General features: G+C 36.2%; 1 protein-coding gene across 1 annotated transcript in view; it reads right to left on the bottom strand.

Moving 5' to 3' along the window:
- The window catches only part of ARID4B (AT-rich interaction domain 4B), a 90993-nt gene that overhangs the window by 44907 nt on the left and 27127 nt on the right, over positions 1-18959 (bottom strand). The window contains exons 3-8 of the mRNA XM_050893220.1: positions 15786-15896; positions 10888-10953; positions 10210-10300; positions 5919-5998; positions 3518-3609; positions 1053-1191 (exon numbers count right to left, since the gene is read on the bottom strand). Coding sequence (XP_050749177.1) covers positions 1053-1191; positions 3518-3609; positions 5919-5998; positions 10210-10300; positions 10888-10953; positions 15786-15896 — 579 coding nt within the window. The remainder of the gene's footprint in view (positions 1-1052; positions 1192-3517; positions 3610-5918; positions 5999-10209; positions 10301-10887; positions 10954-15785; positions 15897-18959) is intronic.

The raw sequence follows: 18959 nt of genomic DNA, 5'->3' as shown, positions 1-18959 counted from the left end.
CTTTCAGTAAAGAAACAGCTCGATTTTCTTGTCTATTACTGAAAACCTCTCAAAGCTATCTGTCATTAACATGATAGCTCCTTGCTGTATATTCTGCCCTCTCCCTTGTTAAAAAAAAAAAAAAAAACTTCAATGACTCATTCTCTCACACCAACTTTTCCAAAAGAAGTCCTGCTGGAAAGCCTCTGGACTGCATTACAAGACACAGGAGGTGACAAGTAGAAAGTTGCAACAGAGAGCTATTGCACACACTAAGAAGAGTTAAATGTTACTGTATGGCACCTTTTCAAAAGCAGAGCACAAGTCTTCCTGAAATTAGATAAACATTTTAAGCTTTCATTGCCAGGGAGAAATTATTCAAATATTTACAATTAAGAATAAAATAAAAATTAAAAAGCATGGTACTAGAAGGTACCACATATGGAAATACATTAATTTTCAAATATATCAGTCAGTCTATATGCAATCCTTAAACTAACAGTGATATTTTATTAGAAGTTTATTTGTAAAAAAGTGTCTTTAAACCAGAATAAAGGAAGATACTAAAAGACTACAATGTTATTTTACAGGAAATTTATTGGCAATTCTCTTCCACCTACCATAGCAACAAAGAAAAAACATTTGATCTTATTATCAAATGTGTTTATATTGAACCTAGAAAAATAATATCTATGTAATCACTGAACTTCCCCTCTTTTTGCACTTCTTTATATTGTCTTCCTTGATAAAACTTGGTAGTTCAGAAAAATGACATGCAATAGCCTAGGAAAAAAGCCCTGAAATTTTAGTTCAATAGTACTAAACACACTGTTGAGCTGGAATTAGGCCAACAAGCTCTGGCTGTTTGAAAAAACTAGCAATCACTTTTTGTAAACATATTTACATATATAATAATTCCTTTGACTATTATGATACAGTCCAATTTGAAGAAACATATTAAATGCTAATAAAAATATAGATTAATCCATCAAAAATGAAAAAAATCCACCTTTCTTTGGTGCCTAGAAAATGAATGAAACTTTACAAAATCAAAATAAAGATGAAACTCTTACCAAGGCTGGAAACCACAGAGCTTTCTTTTTATCCACACTGAAGCAGTCCACACACACAACTTTTCCTAGTAACTCATCACTTTGTTTCCTATCATCTTCATCTTCATCGCTGGAAGAGGATGAAGATTCTTCTTCAGGACTAAACAACAGAAAAAGACTTAAAACTCAACTATTCAAAACTGGCCTATTATAATTACAGGAGATCCAAAGCTAACTGTCAAAGAGGCATAACTAATAGTTACTTGAATTGCCTGTTAAGTGTTTTAGGATAAAAACGAATAGAAGTATTTAAGGATGTTATAATAACAACTCAAACGTTACAAACTCAGAAATGCACATCTACATGTAATACATGCCAAAACCAAACAAAACACCACCGTGTATCCACATGAGGGAATAGAAATGCACTGTCAGGACATTCAAAATGAGAATTCTGCCCTAGTGAAGCACTGTTCAAAAATACTGTTGCAGTTGTAGTTTTGGACCAACATTAAGCTAAACTGTTTTGGTTTTCCTCTTAATCTCTCTATGCTTTTACTTTAACAGCCACACAGAATAAAAAGCTATTTTGAGAGAGGACAAATCTCTGAAGAAGAAACGTCAGCTATGAAGATGAATAGCAAAGAGAAAAAGAAGTCTATTTATCCTGAAACAGTTCTTTAAAGATGTGCAGTGAAGCACTTCAATGACTGTTTCAATTTCACATTGAATGAAGTGTTGAAATGTAAGCAGATGGGCAAAGGTGCAAATGCATTTTGATTAAAAAAGGTTCTGGCGTATTGTTTTGACTGTTCCAGTACAAGGCTGCAACTAGTTTTAACCATATGGGGAGTCTAAATGTACAAAACTACTCCAACTAAAATTACCTGCAACTGATTTAAAAAAAAAAAAAAAAAAAAAACAACCAACAACAAAAAAAACCCACCACCAAAAAAACCCCAGCACTCCTGGCTCTCTCTAGATATATATTTTTTTTACTAGTCACTTTGAAGACTAATTCTCAGAAAATACACAGCATGTTTAATGAGCACAACAAGCAGATTTCTAAAAGCTATCTTCCATTTTTTCACATAACTACTTTTGAGTACAAAGTTCAATACTAACAGAAGACTCACAGGTAGCATTTGTGTAACAGAAGACAACTGATTTACAGTCTAAGGTGAATTATTATGTTTCATTTTCCCCACCCTTATTTTATGTCATCATTTGCAGTACTGATAAAGCATTGTGGTTTTTTCCTCCAACATCCTTTTTTAAAGTAGTCATTTATTTTAAAATACAGTATGAAAGTCTTTCAGGTTGCTTTCTGGGATTTGAGAATATCTTCTGGGAAGAGAAAGAAGTCAAGGACTGGAGAGAAAGCCAGGACTATTTTAGAGAGACTACAACCTAGCTCAGTTATACCAGTACCTGTGCAATTTGTCTTTTTACTCAGTTCAGTCAGTATTAATCATAAGATAAAGAGAAGTGTGTTGTTTCTGCCATAATAATGTCCTGTACAGTTAGGGAAACAGAGAAGACAACAACCCAGTCACAGACACCAAGGATGCTACAATCACGTTATCTGTGGTATATGACAGCTTTTTCCATCTTTTTCCTTCAATACATCACAAATTAGTAAATCAATAATTGAGTAAATTTATAGTGCCTCTACATATACAGGGCAATATTTATTTTAAGCTATCAAAAAGACAGAGCGTGAAAGGGTAATCCAAGTATGAAAACTCTCTTCCCGCCCCAGCCACTACCACCTCAAAACTTTAAAAACAACAAAAAACCCCACACCCCCCCTTCCCCAACCTCCCCACCACAAAAAAACCCCACCCACAAACAACAAAGAACAACAGTCAGTGGAGTATTTAACACTGTTTTTTCAAGATCACAACTACCAAGAATTTTGGCACCTACAAAATCAAGTCACCACTCCTGAACTTTGTTTTTCTATTAATAAGCTTTGCTGCAAACCATAATACTGTTCATCTATTTCTAAAAGCCCTTCAGAGACCTTGTAATGAGAAACCAAAGATCTACATGAGGATTCTAGTACCTTCTACAAAGACTTCGTATCAGCTGGACAAAGACTGCATTGTAATGGTTTTAGTTTGAGTCCAACACATTTGTAATACTAATATTCTACTACAGAGAAGCTCCTCAATATAGCTTAACAACACGTTCCACTTGGTATGCCACTTCCTTTTTTTACTTAAATAACAAAAACAAGAAAAAACCTCTTGCCTATACCCAGTGCTATTTTAAATACTGATTACGTGAAGACTTGTTGTAATTCTTGCATGCAACAACACACGTAAAACTGACTTTCAGTCTGAGTGCTAAACACCACTGTTCATATAGCTTCCTGTTTTTTGAATAAGAGAAGCCTGAATATACAACTAATAAAACTCCACACACACTGAGAGCTTCAGAATTGAATACAGACAGCACAGATATAAAGATGTTAAACTTACATATGATTGGATCTCCTTCCTCTGTTTGTTTTCTTTCCTATAACAGGAGTCCCAAAGTGTTCAGGATTTGTCAGTGGAAGCTGATCTAATGTCTGTTGAAATGAAAAAAAACCATATACATACAGATATAAAAAACCTGGCATAAATTATTCTCCAAACCATAAGTTTGTATAATCTCGTTAAAGTAATTTTTGTCAATAGAGAGACTTTCTCATTACAAGAGAAACACAGAAGTACAGCAGAGATGTCACTGCTTTAATTTTAAAAAGTAATGTGTTTCGTTTTGGGTTTTTCCAACGGTTTCTCCCCACCTCCAAATAATTAACTTCTGTCCAACACACATAGACAATTCTTCCCAGAAGTCCTGCCTTTGGACCACTCAAACACAGAGAATTAAGTATCAGGTATTCTGCTGACCTGGGATACTCCATCTCTACAGGATGAATTTTCTGCCTGTCCTATCATCAGACTAAACACCCAATCATCTACTTATAAATGAACAAAGGTCCCCTTATGAGATGAAACTGCAAGACAACTCAGTAGCAGCAAACATGACAAGTTAATTGTACTTTTGTTAGTAATTCATAATTTTAAAGAGGGTGCTATATTGATAATTGAGAGGGTGCTAATTGATGCTATATTAGCATCAAAACAAAAAGAGAGGGAGAGAAAGAAAGAACTTTCTCCATTCAGGGAGAATGCTAAAGCATCAACAGAAGGACTTCATGGACCTGCAGTGTCTTCTTTCCCTAAGACTGCTGTTATCTGTTTAAATGATAACCATTCCAGATTTGAAGGCTCCTCGTACACAGAGTTTTTCGTACAGGCACTTGTTCTTTGAAAGAAGGCATAAAGCCTTCCAAAGTAAACACGGTCCTCTGAATTACACTTCCGAGTTGTGTACGACTTTTTACACATGAAATACCAACAAGAATCTCAAAAGTATTCTGTGTCAGACAGAACTGGACATAGAAACAATAAAACTGGCTTTTTAAATCTTAAAGTAAATGCATGATTACTTCTGAGTGTGGTGGACACCCTAAAAGATCCCACACACTTGGGAAGTCACAGATGAAGCTAAAGCAACATCAGAACAAGACAATCGTGTGGCACTGGTCTAATGACAAAAGAAACTGGAGATGCAATTTTCCCTGCTGAGGAGCTATGCAATCATGAGGTAATTACTAGAAATGCACAACATGCATTTCATTGAAGGCTGGTGACAATGAATTGCATACCAGTGACTTCTGGCAAGACATCAAAAGCTAAGATAAGAATGATGATAAAATAAAAAGTAGGAGTCACCTGAATATAAGGTTTCTTTGACTCTGACAAAATAATCTGAAATTACTCTTGTTCAGCCAAATGCGTTGCAAAGCAATACATATAGACTGAAATTTTTAACCTGCTTACTATAAAGTAATACTCCTGAAACCATATTAAAATAGTATTTATGGAACAGAAGCAATCTAATTTGCAGGAATGCTGATCATTAATAACAAAGAGCTAATCAAAGGAACAACACAATCTTTAAAATTATGGCATTTATACCTGAATCCAGATTTAGGCCCTCTTCTTTACATGTGTTCAATCCTGACTTAGGATTCTAGAAGGTATCTGAACCTTCACAAGAACGCAGTAAGCAGGCAACAAGCTCAGCTGACTACAATAATAAAGCATACTTATGTATAGCAAAAAAACCCTGTCTTCAGGAGCTTTCCAATAAGCTAACATGTTTACATAAATCTGCCAATCAGTCCAGATTGTTTTACACAATAAGGAGGAATAACCTTCATTCTGGAATTTCAACTATTTGAAATTTGCTACAAATGTCTGCATACTTTAATATGCAAGGCAGCTTTAAGACATGAACCAGCTTCAAAATATTGGTAACTGTCTTCAAATTAACAGGTAACAGCAACTTATAATTTGCCTTTTAGAAGAAAAGTACTGATCTTTCAAGTTTATGAGCTATTACAAATTAGACTTGACCATCTACCTAAAATCGAGCAGACCTTAATTATGTTGAAAGATGTACAGTAATTTTTTCACGTACCATATTTTGATTTTTTCCAATGAATACTTACAGATGAGTTTTTTATATAAAGCAAAGTAGTTGTGTGATCACAGTTTTTTGTATGATCTACAATCTATGAACCATTAATAATGTAAAAATGAGAAGCATGAAATGCTGGTTTTGTTTAACTTACACAATTTGGTGAAATTTAATTGTGTTTCTTGATTTAAAAAACGAATAAGCCAGACCCTGTAGACTGTATTTTACATAATCCCCATTTTTAGTAGCATGGATGTACATAACATACTGAAGACTGAGATACTAAAAATATCACTTTTAAATTTTTCTAAATAAAAAGTTGTCATATTAAAATTCTTCAATTACCTCGCTTTCAGCAAAATGTCTTTCTCCTTTTAAACACAGGGAAGAGCGTCTAAGAGTCTTCTCATCACCATCATCAAATACTGTCATCAGGTAAGAAGTGAGGCAAGAAAAAAAAAAAAGATTTTTTTTTTTTTTAAATCAGGTTATCAGTAAGTGATTGATTTAGTTGTCAGAAAGAATGAGATACATATTCCTGTAGCCAGTCCTTAAAACAAAGCTATACCTGGATACTGCTGCATATCCAGTAAAGCATTTGCACAGATCGACCAAATACACAAGCTGCTGTCTCACCATAGCTAGTCCATGCTTGCATATATTAAATGGAATCTTAAGTAATCAGTAGTTGAGCAGACAATTCATGGATCAGGACACAAACCTAAAATCAACGCAAGCTAGAACTGAAAAACTATTCTTCAAGCATTTTCTATTTTTACAGAACTTTATTACAAAACCAGAACTCCTACAATATTCAAATGGAAGCTATACTTACTACACAGAAACATAAGTGGATATTTTGAGAAAAAAGTTACAGTTTAATGTTATATGAAAGTTCAACAACTTTCTCTACTGCCTTCATTCAACTACGCTATAAAACAAGTTATATCAGCCTAAGGAAGACAACAATCGTCAGACAATCATCAAAACCAGCTGTAGCGAGAGAACTATGGAACTCCTGGTTTCTAGACTTTCTGCTACCTCTGCTATCACTAGATCAACTGGAAATGAGTTCATAATACAGTTGGCTTCAGCTACATACTTTATCCTTTTGAATCCTGAAATGTACTGCACACATTCAAAGGGGGATCTTTAGAAGCTGATAAACTGGCATATAAAAAGTAAGCTTTTGTCAAGTCTTCCACAGGTACTTAACAGATGAAAACTTGGTGACAAGTTTTAACTCTTGGGCTATGCTTGCACTGTTCAGCGAGACAAGAACTGACCTCCTCTCCCTTCCCCAACAATAACAACCATTTTATTCTTGTCCCTACACTGCAGTGATCTTGAAGACTTCTGTGGGCACAGAAACAACTCCAAGATTAGATTAAAATATTACATTAAAAGTTTCAGCAATTTCTTAACGTCTCTTTCACCTTCATTCAAATCTTCTCTTCTGTCCATCAACAGTACTGCCGAGCCTGATTCTGTCAGTCTCATTAGAATTCAATCATGTGGTAGAAAACTAAAAATATGTAATCACTTGCACAAACAAGAGTCAAAATAACAGTGTTAGGAGAATGGCTGTCAACCGGCAAAAGATGCCTGGCAAGATTAGAGAGATTCATTTTCAGTCACGTCTGGTAGTTCTGAGAATTTTTCATCCCTATATAAAATTCAGTACTGTTGATGAACAAACTTCCCCTCGCGACTACTATTCCCCAGTCTGTTTTACACTCCAGTAACTGTTGAGTACTGTTTAGTGATAAAATATCAGTTATAGATGCACATCTGTCACTTCAAAATTTGTTGAAAATTATCAAGGGCAAGAACTGCACAAGAAAACACATAGATTTGGAGCTGCATCTCAAATGGTCAACACATAATTAAGCCCCCCCTTGGTTAAGTGAAGTAGAAGGCAGCAGGTTCCTAATTCAGTTTGTGTTAATTAACATAAGTCTCCTTACATAATGAGAGCTTAAAAAAAAAAAAAAATCTATCCACTTCAAGGGATAAGCTGACTACAATAGAGGTAAACCTATTCAGAGCTAGGTAGGTAGCCACACTATGTATCCTATATGGTAATCTGCCTGTGGCCTCTTCCCTGCCAGAGGGATTCTTAATCTTGTTCCATAACATGAATACATTCAAAGGAAAAGCTTCACCTCCCTGAAAGGCGTGTGTGGCCAGCACAGCACATATGGCTGTAATGCATATGACATTCTAATCTAATGGAACATCCTCAAAACAATCTACTGAGCAGACATACAGGAGTGTAATGCATTTAAAAACACCTATTCTGAAACTGCAAGGAAAAGGCAAAAAAAGAGGCAACTTAATGCAAATAAACCCACTTCGAATTCTGAGAAAAAGCAATGTAATGACAAAAAAGTGCAGAAGGGGATAAGACTGCTTTTGAACATGCACAATTCTGCATTTTTAGTAAAGCAAACAATCCTATGATTTTTTTTCCTCACAGTAAACACAGAGTTAAATGTTAAGGATATCACTTAAACTTTCTAAAGACACATTTATACGAACAGTATCCAGTTACCAGAACTGGAATACCTTGAGCTTTTTGAGCAACTTTTATAGGACAGGCAAATAAACTAAGGACACTTCATGTATTTATATAACTGTGCTATACTAATTTTAAAAGGCTATACCAGTTGGGTTTTTTTTAAATTTAATTCAGTTCCTATCTTCCTTGGGTAGGAAAGTAGTAGCACCAAGACAGACATATACACAAACTGATGTACAGTTTCTATTCAGACAACACCTTATAAGACAGACAGGGATGCTCTTAAAGCAACCTTGCCTGTACTTTAGTGTTAAAAGAGTTCTCAAGCAGCCCCAAAATGTTTATTCCTCTAAATTCTGCATGCTACTGCTGCAGCGGCATAAATGGTCTTAAGTAACAACTTCTGGAAAGGTACTACTTCAGATCTATCTGTCCCTTCACAAAGTTTTTCACCAAATCTTAGTAATTTTATTCACAAAATCATTAACAATGCAAGTAATTAGATACTTCTCAACAAGTGCAAGGACAAGATTAGATAACTCTGCTGGTTAAGATGTGTGCTAATTCTGAAATCTCGTAAATGGCAACTATCCCTTGAAGTAGGACTTTCACTCAGATCTGCAAAGTCACCACTATCTGTAAAGATAATTTCAGTCTCATTCCACTCACCCTCCTGACAAAGATTATTCTAATCACCCACTGCTAGAGTCACTTCTCTCTCGAAGTGCATTACACAGCCAGCAGCTGTGCTACTTTTACTGATTCTGCAAGGTCAACATGCTTTTGTCTACTTTTATCTACAAAATACGGTTTTCAGTCTCAACTCTTACATCTCCTCTTTCTATTTCTCAAGTTCAGAATTTTTGACAGCCATCTACTTTGATTTACAGACTGCAACTCCATGACACCTACCTTCAAAATGTAATCCGCACGGACTCCTACCTTATTCTTCTTGCTGCACTGCTAACCGCATGCTTTCTCAGAAGCATAAACATATACATACAATATAGTTCTAACACCAGTTACAGCATTTTGTTCTTAAAAGCTCTCATATCTGATCCACTTCTATATTTAATTACCAAAACACTATCGATAATGTTAATTCTTGTCTTTATACCTCACGTTTCACTCCATCCTAACCCGGTCTCTCTTTTACTCATACATTCTACTTCTCCAACAAAACAGATACATTTTCTGCAACACTTATCTGGAAGGTCTTACTAAACTTACAGCTCTATTCCTTTCTAAAAGAACTATGACTAGGGAAAGTTAGTCTTTCCCTAGTTGTTCAACATCACTTCATCAATAACAACCCTTAACATCTCAAAACAACTAAGTCTTGCTAAGGTTCTTTCAAGACCTCGTCTTCATCTTCTCATGTCCCAGTTATCTGCCAAGGAGAGGAATATGTAGTTTCTCCAGAATCAATAAATTTCCTGTAGTACCTTTAAGACTACCAGTGCACAGATGGAATGTATGTTATTATTCTACAGTTGACCAGTTTTCCCCAAGACAGATTGATCAACTGGTTCATAGCATCAAAGAGTAAACCCATGTACATAAAGCCTTTAAAAAAATACTTAAAGAAAAAAAAAAAAAGAGAGGCAGCTATATTTGCTTGTGGGCATGTGGATACATCATCTAAAGTCTGAAATGTCAGATTAGAAAATAGGGAAAACGAACAGGAAAAGACTTTTTTAAAAAACAAGCTATGTCTTTTTACAGCAGCTGTTACCAGGGCTAAGTCTGAGAGTAGGGAAAAATAAGTATTGCAACTTGTGTTTTAAAAGCACTTCTTTTCCTGTTTTAAGGAAGTATGACAGCATACTTTGCTTCAGAACATTTAACAATAGTATATTAAATATCTAAGAAGCAGTTACTAATAATAGAGCAATTCACTAGGTCTTTATTTGGAGTCCCAATTCCACATTGTGAGGGGTAAAGTTTCTTATAAAAACCCAAAATAAGAAGTTTATTTTGGGGTTTTTTTTAAGACAAACTTTGGATACCTAAGCATCTCCAAAAAATCTCTCTCACCATGCTTAAGACATGTCCAGGTCACAGGCTTATTTTTAAGTCATGAGTTTTATTCAAATACATAACTATTTCTCTTACCTACAGTGTACCAACTTGCATCTGTTAATTTGTTGATAACTGCTTCCTGGTATGTTCCATCCGGATTCTTCACTTCCACAACAGTTCCTACCTAAAATACAAAAGCCACTTAGCACTGGAGAGCTTCTAAAACAGGCAATGAAGTTAACACTTCCATATTTAGCAAACAGAGTTAATTTCTAACCTATTTCTATGTTAAACATACCATACTTTTCCAGTGTCACTTGAATATATTTGTATCCCTCAAAACTTCTTTCTTTCATTCCTCTAAAATAAGCCAACTAACTGAGCTGATTATTTCCTGCCAGCAGGTGGGGAACAAGAACCAATTTGAGTGATGTCATTCTCTTGTGTAAGAGCTTGCCCATCAAATCCTCCAGCTGAGTTTTCCAAAGCAACAGTGACTAAAAATCAGAGCCAGCCAAACTTCTTAGCTTTAAGGCCAAAAAGAACAAAGAGGCTTGCATCAGCCTGTATGCTGCATCCCCTTTAACTACAAAGGAAAAGTTAACATGAAGAGTATACTAACTCTAGCTTTGCAGCATTACCTTTTATGCTTCGTGATCCTATCTGGCCTGCATAATAAACTGAACCTTCCACTTTCACCCCATACTGCACATACATACTGAAAAAGAATGCTTTTCAAAGTGTTAGCAAAATATAGAAGAAATTTATTACCTTTAAGGGACCCTTTATGTGGTCATCCTGCACTTCCACTGTTGAAGAATCATGTCTAAAAGTTACCTAAAAAATATAATTCAACTGACAATCACTTGATACAATTGAGCAGCATAAGCACATGCAGATGTCAATAGCCCTTCTCTTAACTCTCATTTTACAGTTAGTCACCATAATCATTCCACTCGCTGAAAACTGTTTCATTCATATATTTTAGAAACACGAGCAGACAATTTCTTAGTCGTCAAAACTTCTAAAATATTTTTTATCTTTCAGTATAGAACCGATACCTCTAAAGGAAGTGACAAACAACAGTTTACCAACAATGTTTAATGGCTCAAAATGATCTCTGCAGTTCTATTAATGATTTGAATTGTACTGCTCTAGTACCACACCAAGAAAGGAGAAGGTTTCAAGAGTTCTGAGCATAAATAATTTTTTAAGAAACATTTATATTTCAATGCTCTGAAATCAAACAGTTTTAGCACCTACATCTAACCCCATATCATGAGGTTTTTTTGCTTTTGCTGATTAAAGTGCATTTCCCTCACTCACAGTTGAAGACTCACACAAAAAGAGTACAGGACACTGCTGCCAACTAAACAAAATGAACAAGCCAAACAGCTTTTCAGCTAATGTCAGCCTAGCCTACATGCTCCTAGTTAATGCGAAGTAAATGTACAGGCGGCTAACACGTCAGTCTTTCAAAACTGGAATAAGTCAGTCCTATAAGTATTTCCCAGGTATTTTCCCATGTCATTGGCTGTGTCTTTAATCCTACACATGCTGTCCTCAGAAAAAAAAAATTATCTGGAAATTCAAACTTACAATTAAGTTATCTGTATCAGATGCTACAGATATTCACCATTCATTTCATTCAAAATTAAGTTGGTCACACTGAAAGTCACAGAATCCTCCTATCAATTACACCCGAAGTTTTATTTCCACGCTGGTTTTAAAAGTCAGGGAAACTGAGAAATTTCTGGCATTACATTTTATGTACATATGTACATTTTATTAACACACACAAATCATGTTCTAATGTTTACCAGAACACGCTCACCTGGTGTAAGTATATGATGTTTTATTTAGTATTCACAATAAGTAACAATGTAACATGAGATTCAGCCACGTAATAGTAACTCTCAACTACAGCCATCCTACATTAAATCTGAGGCTTGGTGCACAAGTGTACCCAAGGTTATGTTCTCACTATTGTTGAGAGTTTCCCTGTAACACACAGCAATAGCAAAATTTCCTTCAGAACAACAGTATTCTCTAACACCAATTCTCCTCCTTAGCCTCCTCAGGAGGAGAGTTTAAGGAGTTTTGTAAACCTTGAAAGGAGCAAACAGCTGAGAACAGCACGTACAACCAGGACTAAGGAGAGCCTACCTTGACTGGCTGATTAGAAAACAAATGCACTAAAATGCTTTACTGCCTTCCAGGTGCTACTTCATGAAATAGTCACCTTGTCCATCTTCTGTTAGAATGACAGCAATACATATTGTTGTGAAAATATGTTCTTTTTAGAGCTGCATCATCCCACCTACTGATGGCAAATACTTTCTGTCCACCAGACAGACAAAATCATGAAAGCCAGACAAAGGATTCAGGCTAGGAATGAATTGAGCAAAGACTGCCCTTCTGAACTTCAGCCTGACAGATAAAGATATTTATTCCTCTCTTTTGGGGGATTTATCTAGAAATCAGAAGTTCAGTTCAGATGCAAAGTAATCTGAAACCTGTGGTCACTATTGGTTCATATGAAACATCCAGTATATCAATTCTGATTTAGAGACATCTGTTTTTATTTACTTTCTGTAATTATCTTAAATGTATTTTACAGCAAAAAGGAACTCTATCCAAAACCATGAGCCAGCCACAATGTACTATGATGAAAGGTAAACAAAGCAAATTGCTATTGTGTATTCCAGAATGGTTTTTCTTTTTAAAGATGCCTTGGGGCTTTGACTCTTTTTGGGGAGATTTTTGATACCAACAGTTTTTGCCTCTTGAGATATTCATATGTACTCAAAAAAATACTGGTTATTAACAGAAATATTCAAACTTCAAACTCTGTGACACCACTAGCCTTTCTTGAAGCTGACAAAAGTGATGTCAGTATCTGTTAGTGTGGGTTTTAATTCCCATAGTATTTGTCAGTGTGGATCCTTTCTGTCTCAGGCAAAAGATTAAGACATTCAGCACATCATCAACCTGTTTAGATTCAGCTGGAATTTCCATTTTCTTCACCATCCTGAAAAGACAGTCCTGGTAGGCTCTATACAGCAGATGTTTCACTAGTTTCTGTTTAATAAAGACCTACACAGAAAACAGCTTCTTCTGAAACTTCTGTGGAGGGTGTCCAAATACATGTGGGTGTGGATGACGGTGCTAATTGTTTTAGGAGACACTGTCAAAATAAACTGGCTTAAATACCTCTCTAAGAAAAGCTGTAACAGATCCTATGAAGTGGACTACCTCTCTTCTAACACCAAAAGTCTTGCCCTTTAGTCTAATTTGTACTGCCTTCAACACTTTGTACAAGTCCAGACAAATCTTAAGTTTTACTGCTTTCCATGACAAAGCGCATAATGCAGTTACATTGTTAATGTAAAATTCTGTACCATGTACAGAACCTGCCAAAGACTGCTAACCTGTGAAATACAGTACCTATTGATACTGAAATGACAAATACATAGCACTTGCGTTAAATTGAATAAAGCTATTAAATTATACTGGTGATGGAAAAGTTATTATGAAGGTATCCCTCAAAATATTCTAGGAAGCAGAATTCAACAGAAGAAGAAAGCAGGTAAAAGGAGACACAATTAAATGTCTTTTACTTGCCTGAAGATGACATATTCCCTATTGAAAAGATTTTGTTGCCATCCTCCTTTCTCAGCAGAGCATCTAGTTATAAAACTCAAATGAAAGCTTCAAACTAAAATTAATGTTGTGAAGTTAACTGACTTTCCTTTTCCTCTAGTAGTTCTAGGAGACTAGGGCATAAAATATATTGGGGCCAGAAGAAACTGTTAAACAAGTGGAAAATAAATGCAGCAGATAAACTACCAAAATTCCAGACAAAGTACACCTGATAGTAAGAATCTTGGTTAGAGCTAATACTGGGGAAAGTCTGCATGTGCCAGAAAGAGCTGAAAAGATTTTTAGCAAAAATCAAGGGGTCACTGTTAAGTTTAGGCAATATACATTCCTGGTGGAAAAAAGACAATGTAAACAGATATTGTTACTGCACTCACACACGCAAAAAACTCAACCACAAATCACATTACTCCACAAAGCAACAACAGTATTGGGGCTTAACTGCCGGAAGCTATAGAGTAACAGCAAAGACACGCACACACAAACTTGAATCCACAGGGCTTTAGGCACAGCCTCCACAAACAACTTACAGTAAAAATTCTATTCTATTTCAAGATCTTTCTGCAAAACATTGCAGTGACCAAACTGCAAGTAATAAACCCATAATAAAATATTTATCAATGAATAAGTGCAAGTGGCCATCTAAAAAGGTGGGCTGAAAGCCCTCTGAAGAGCTGAAAGGAGTTAAGATTTCACTGATCTAGGCACAACACAATTTATGTACTTCAATACTGATAGTTAACAGCTTAAATACCAATACTTAGTCGCTTAAACTCAATGGTGCTGTAAAGCATAGACCAGCTGATGCTGTTAAGAGTTATGACTAATGAAATGAAAAGACCACTAATTTGCTCTAAAGGCTTTTTAAAGATGTCAGGTTTAAGACTAACATCTTCTTGTTATAGTTAACATTATTATCAAATAAGTGACAATAGCCCTTCCCACCAGGGCTTTTGGAGATAGCCTGCTCTCTCCCTCATATATACTATAGGCAAAAATCGGCCATAGCATGAGGGCATATTCAAGCAATGCATGACAGTTTATAATGGAGGCTCTTCTATAACAGGTTATCACCACTCACAATTCACACATTTTCACTTATATTTACAGTAGATATAAGAAAAATATTCTGCCACTATAACTCTGTTCCAGATCAACAATCTAATTTATTTTTCATAAGTGCTTTTGATCCTTGCTCTGTTATATTTCTGTATGAGGTTAAGAGGCAAAGCAGAAAAATAGTACCTGCTCCCAGATTAGAAGCTTTTAGGGCACCATTATCCAAACAGAAATATAAGACCATTTTGCAGTGCAGACTTACTATATAATAAAAACAAGCCCAAACATTGTTCTCTCTATTTCTAGAAATGATACTTTAAATTTCCAAGGGATGTTAAAATGTATCTCTTGTATTCCCTCTCCACAATTTTTATTTGTACTGCATGTGGCTTATATTGATTCATTCAGTCATTAACTAGTCATCACAAAGATTAGGTGAGATCCCCTGCTTGCTATTCTGTAGGACTCAATATGCCAAGTCTTTGTTGGAAGACAGCAGGGTTTCATCACATTCCTGAAGCATTATCTAGTTGCCACTGCCAAATGGCAGTGATGTGCTCCTGAAGTAAAAGAAACCGTATTAAACCTACTTTTAGGAGTTTTAGCTATTTTCTTATAACATTCTCCCATACATAAGCCTACATTTGTCATATTTTGATCAATTACTTTAAGGTCAGCCTATGGCACTGAAGGCCGCAAATACTGGATGCAAGTAGATGACAAAGCAGTGAAAGAAACAGAACACATACAATTGCGTGGGGGTGGGGGGAACCCCTCCTCTCCCAACAAAAATAAGCTTACTGTTATTTCAAAGACTGCACTGCCAGCCTCCAAGGAAAGGAGAGCCTCTTAGCTGTCTTGAGACTATAAAGAAGTTTCATGTTGTGCTATTTTGAACATCGATGACTTTTTTCCCCTCCCAAAAGAGTGTTTGCAGGAAAACCACATACCTTGACTTTGACAAGTCTTTTTGCTGTCTTGATCTTGGCTTCACAGAAGGCTCCTCTATACTTCGCACTCACATCAGTGCCCACTGTGAGATAGGGAGGCTCATCAATGGCCTGGAATAGAAAGGAAAACAACTGTTTTTTAATTACTGGCCACTGGCAATATAGCTGTCATGGTCTCGCTAGCTTTTGTGGACAGAGCATTACTAAACAGCCCAATAAAACTTAACTTGACAGCATATGTGTATCACAGCAGTAGAAACACAGAACACAACACTAAGCTCATACAATGACTACCATAAATATAATAAACTGATACCACAGTTGTCTGCAACAAGCACCACATAAGCCTCCAACCTCTGCACCATCTGAAGACACAGCAGACAACCAGTTCTGCTGCAATGGTGAAGGCTAACCAAGTGTTCTACCTTCTCCTTTAATTGCCTCAAGATCTGGTGAGCCTCATGAAGACACTGGTGTTTATTTCCCTCAAATAATTAAGGTTCATTTTTCATTAGTAAGTAGAACAACTCTGAAGAGACTTTGCTTTTTCACTTTTGAATAAAGTAAATTCTATAGGTGGGCGCTCGCCAGGAGAGCAGCCTGAGGGGCAGAGTACAGTAGGAGAATAACAGTAGGATAAACTGTTGTAAAGGTGAAGGGCCCAGACAAAAGACAAGGTTCTGTAACAAGCAACAGAGGAACAGGTGACACCCAAACAGGGAAACAAGAAATAGAAGAGGAGGGAAATAAGTGTTTTTGGGGGTAGGAGGAGAACATGGGTCCAATTAGTACGCAGAGTGAGCTCATGAAAGCTCTTTTCCTTCTAAGGAGGTCCATCTTCTCTCACACAACCTCTCCTAGGGTAATCTGGGGGAGGAGATTCTAGATAACTGAACCAGCCCACTATCACTTCATAGAATGTGGGTCAGAAGAGAGAAGGCAGAGGGTGACAAGCAACAGGAGTGAAGTATGTTTCCAAGAGCTGCAAGTCTCCATGCAGCCCCAAACAAGAGCTGGGAAGAGAGATCTAAGCCCTTGTCTAAGCCCACATCATGTTTCTGCACCCCTATGGATTCAAACACAGCCTACAAGAGGCAACTCTGGCACATCCAGGCTCTTTCTGGGCAGAATATAGAGATAATCTCCTTTACAGGTCTCAGAGCTACTACTTGATACTGAGGTGCTTGCACTCAGCATCAGGTAATTCCCACTGGCTGTTTCCAGCTCCAATACATCAGAAGTAAAGGCATGCAAATATGTACCTGAGTGCTTCAATGCATGATTTTTCAGAAATTTAAGTTTTGCAAAACTTGAAATTGAGAGACATGAGATGCTACAGTGTTAACTCCATATTAATGATGTTTTTACCTTGACTCTGTTCAAGCCTACCTCTCATTTTCAGGTAATAGAATGTATTTCAGAGTACTAGAAAACTGTTATCAATCTGCACTTGTTAAGATCATAAGAAACATGAATGCTCTAATGAATCCCTCCCTCTCTTTCTCTCTCTGCATGCATGGTGTGTGACTGCATGCAGAGTAGTATATCTTACTACTCTGGTAGTAGAATATCCATGAACACATATCTGTTCCTATTCCAGACTTAACCAAAAAACTCAACTGAGATTAATGAGGTATCTGTTAAGAGTGTTGGGATTCTGAAATTCATTCCCTCCTTGCTTGTCTAACAGTGTAAATGTACTTGCCTTCAAGGCAGGCTGCAATGCTTTTCTCTTACTCCACTTGGAAGGATGCTAAAACAGGGACTCGGGGATAAACTTGGTTTTGCTTAGTACTCTCAGTAGAGTGTACTAAGTAGTGGTTGCTTCACACAATATAAATCTGAACAGGGGAAAGCAGCAATGTATTCTCTTGCAAAGCCAGTGAAGCTCTAAGAGGGGAGCATCCCTCCTGCTCTCCCCCACTCTTCAGTGAAGAGTGTCTTTCAGCACTACAATGTTGGTAGTTTTTCATGCCAGTTGATCATCCAAACTTAAAAGAAAGCGTGGAGTATTGAGATTACTTTAACAAGACAGACAGATCCCAGATGGGTCCACACAGATGCACATAGCTAGAATTCTCCTATAAACAAACACTTCAAGAGCTGGTTGTGTCAGTATCAGTCTATACCTCCCTATACAGCCAACCAAATTATCTCAAAGACGAACTCATAATGTTAAGTTTAACTTACAGAAAATAAAGAACACATTTTCTTCACTATTACTGAACATTAACTAAAAAAAAGGTCTACAATACTGGGAACCAAGACAAGCTGAAGCTCTGGTCTTTGACTGTTTCGAAGTCTGTGGCAGAGGAACAGGCAAGTCAACAATCAAACTTTAAAACAGGATTTTAAATTCTTATTAAGAGTAGAATCACCAATGTTAGTGATTACTTTATCACTACTCTGGCTTATTTTTAAAAGCTTCTTCCCAAAAGAATATTCATTTGAAGAACGAACATCTGTAAGAACTGATTTCTGTTACTATCACACAAGTTAATTTCAATCCCTAGCCTAAATCTCCTGAAGTTACTTTTCCAATAGCCAACTCCTTTCACTGGAATTAGTTAATATTTACCATTGTAAATAGAGTAATTTCAAAAGAATAGCAAACATATGGACCATTTGCTTACCACTGTAGGTATGTTTACTAAAAATACAGTACAGGAGTGGCTTTTGAGAGGAAAATTTATACTGATGAAATGCATTTCTTTAATTACTAATTACATTTAATTATGAATCATTATACATTTTAAAATAACCATGTGAAATCTTCAGTGGATACATATAGGAAATTTTTCTGCAATTTTATTATTCCATTGAAACACAAATTATGTGGACTTTTTTCCACAAATCACTTAACTGAAATTTTCAAAATACTTCCCTCATTCTGACTGATAGTATCAGCTGAAAGCGATAAGTTAAAACAACTAGCAAGATGTGATGCATCATAGAGAATGCAAATTAGAAAAGTAAACAGTAATGATCAAAGTCTGGCTTTAGTTTCAAATAATCCTTACCATGACTTTGTCATTTTCACCAACTCTAAATGTCACCTGTTCTCAAGCAGGTTTTATTCAATTCCACCAAAATTAGATAAGAGATTAAAAATAAGTATACAGCTATTTTTACCTGTTATCCCTTCTCTGCTTTGTGCTTACGTCATTTAATAGA

Source organism: Gymnogyps californianus, chromosome 3 (genome assembly GCF_018139145.2).
Source record: "Gymnogyps californianus isolate 813 chromosome 3, ASM1813914v2, whole genome shotgun sequence".
Lineage (NCBI taxonomy): Eukaryota > Metazoa > Chordata > Aves > Accipitriformes > Cathartidae > Gymnogyps > Gymnogyps californianus.
Note: the sequence above shows the minus strand (reverse complement) of the source record. Positions and strands in the feature narration are given on the sequence as shown.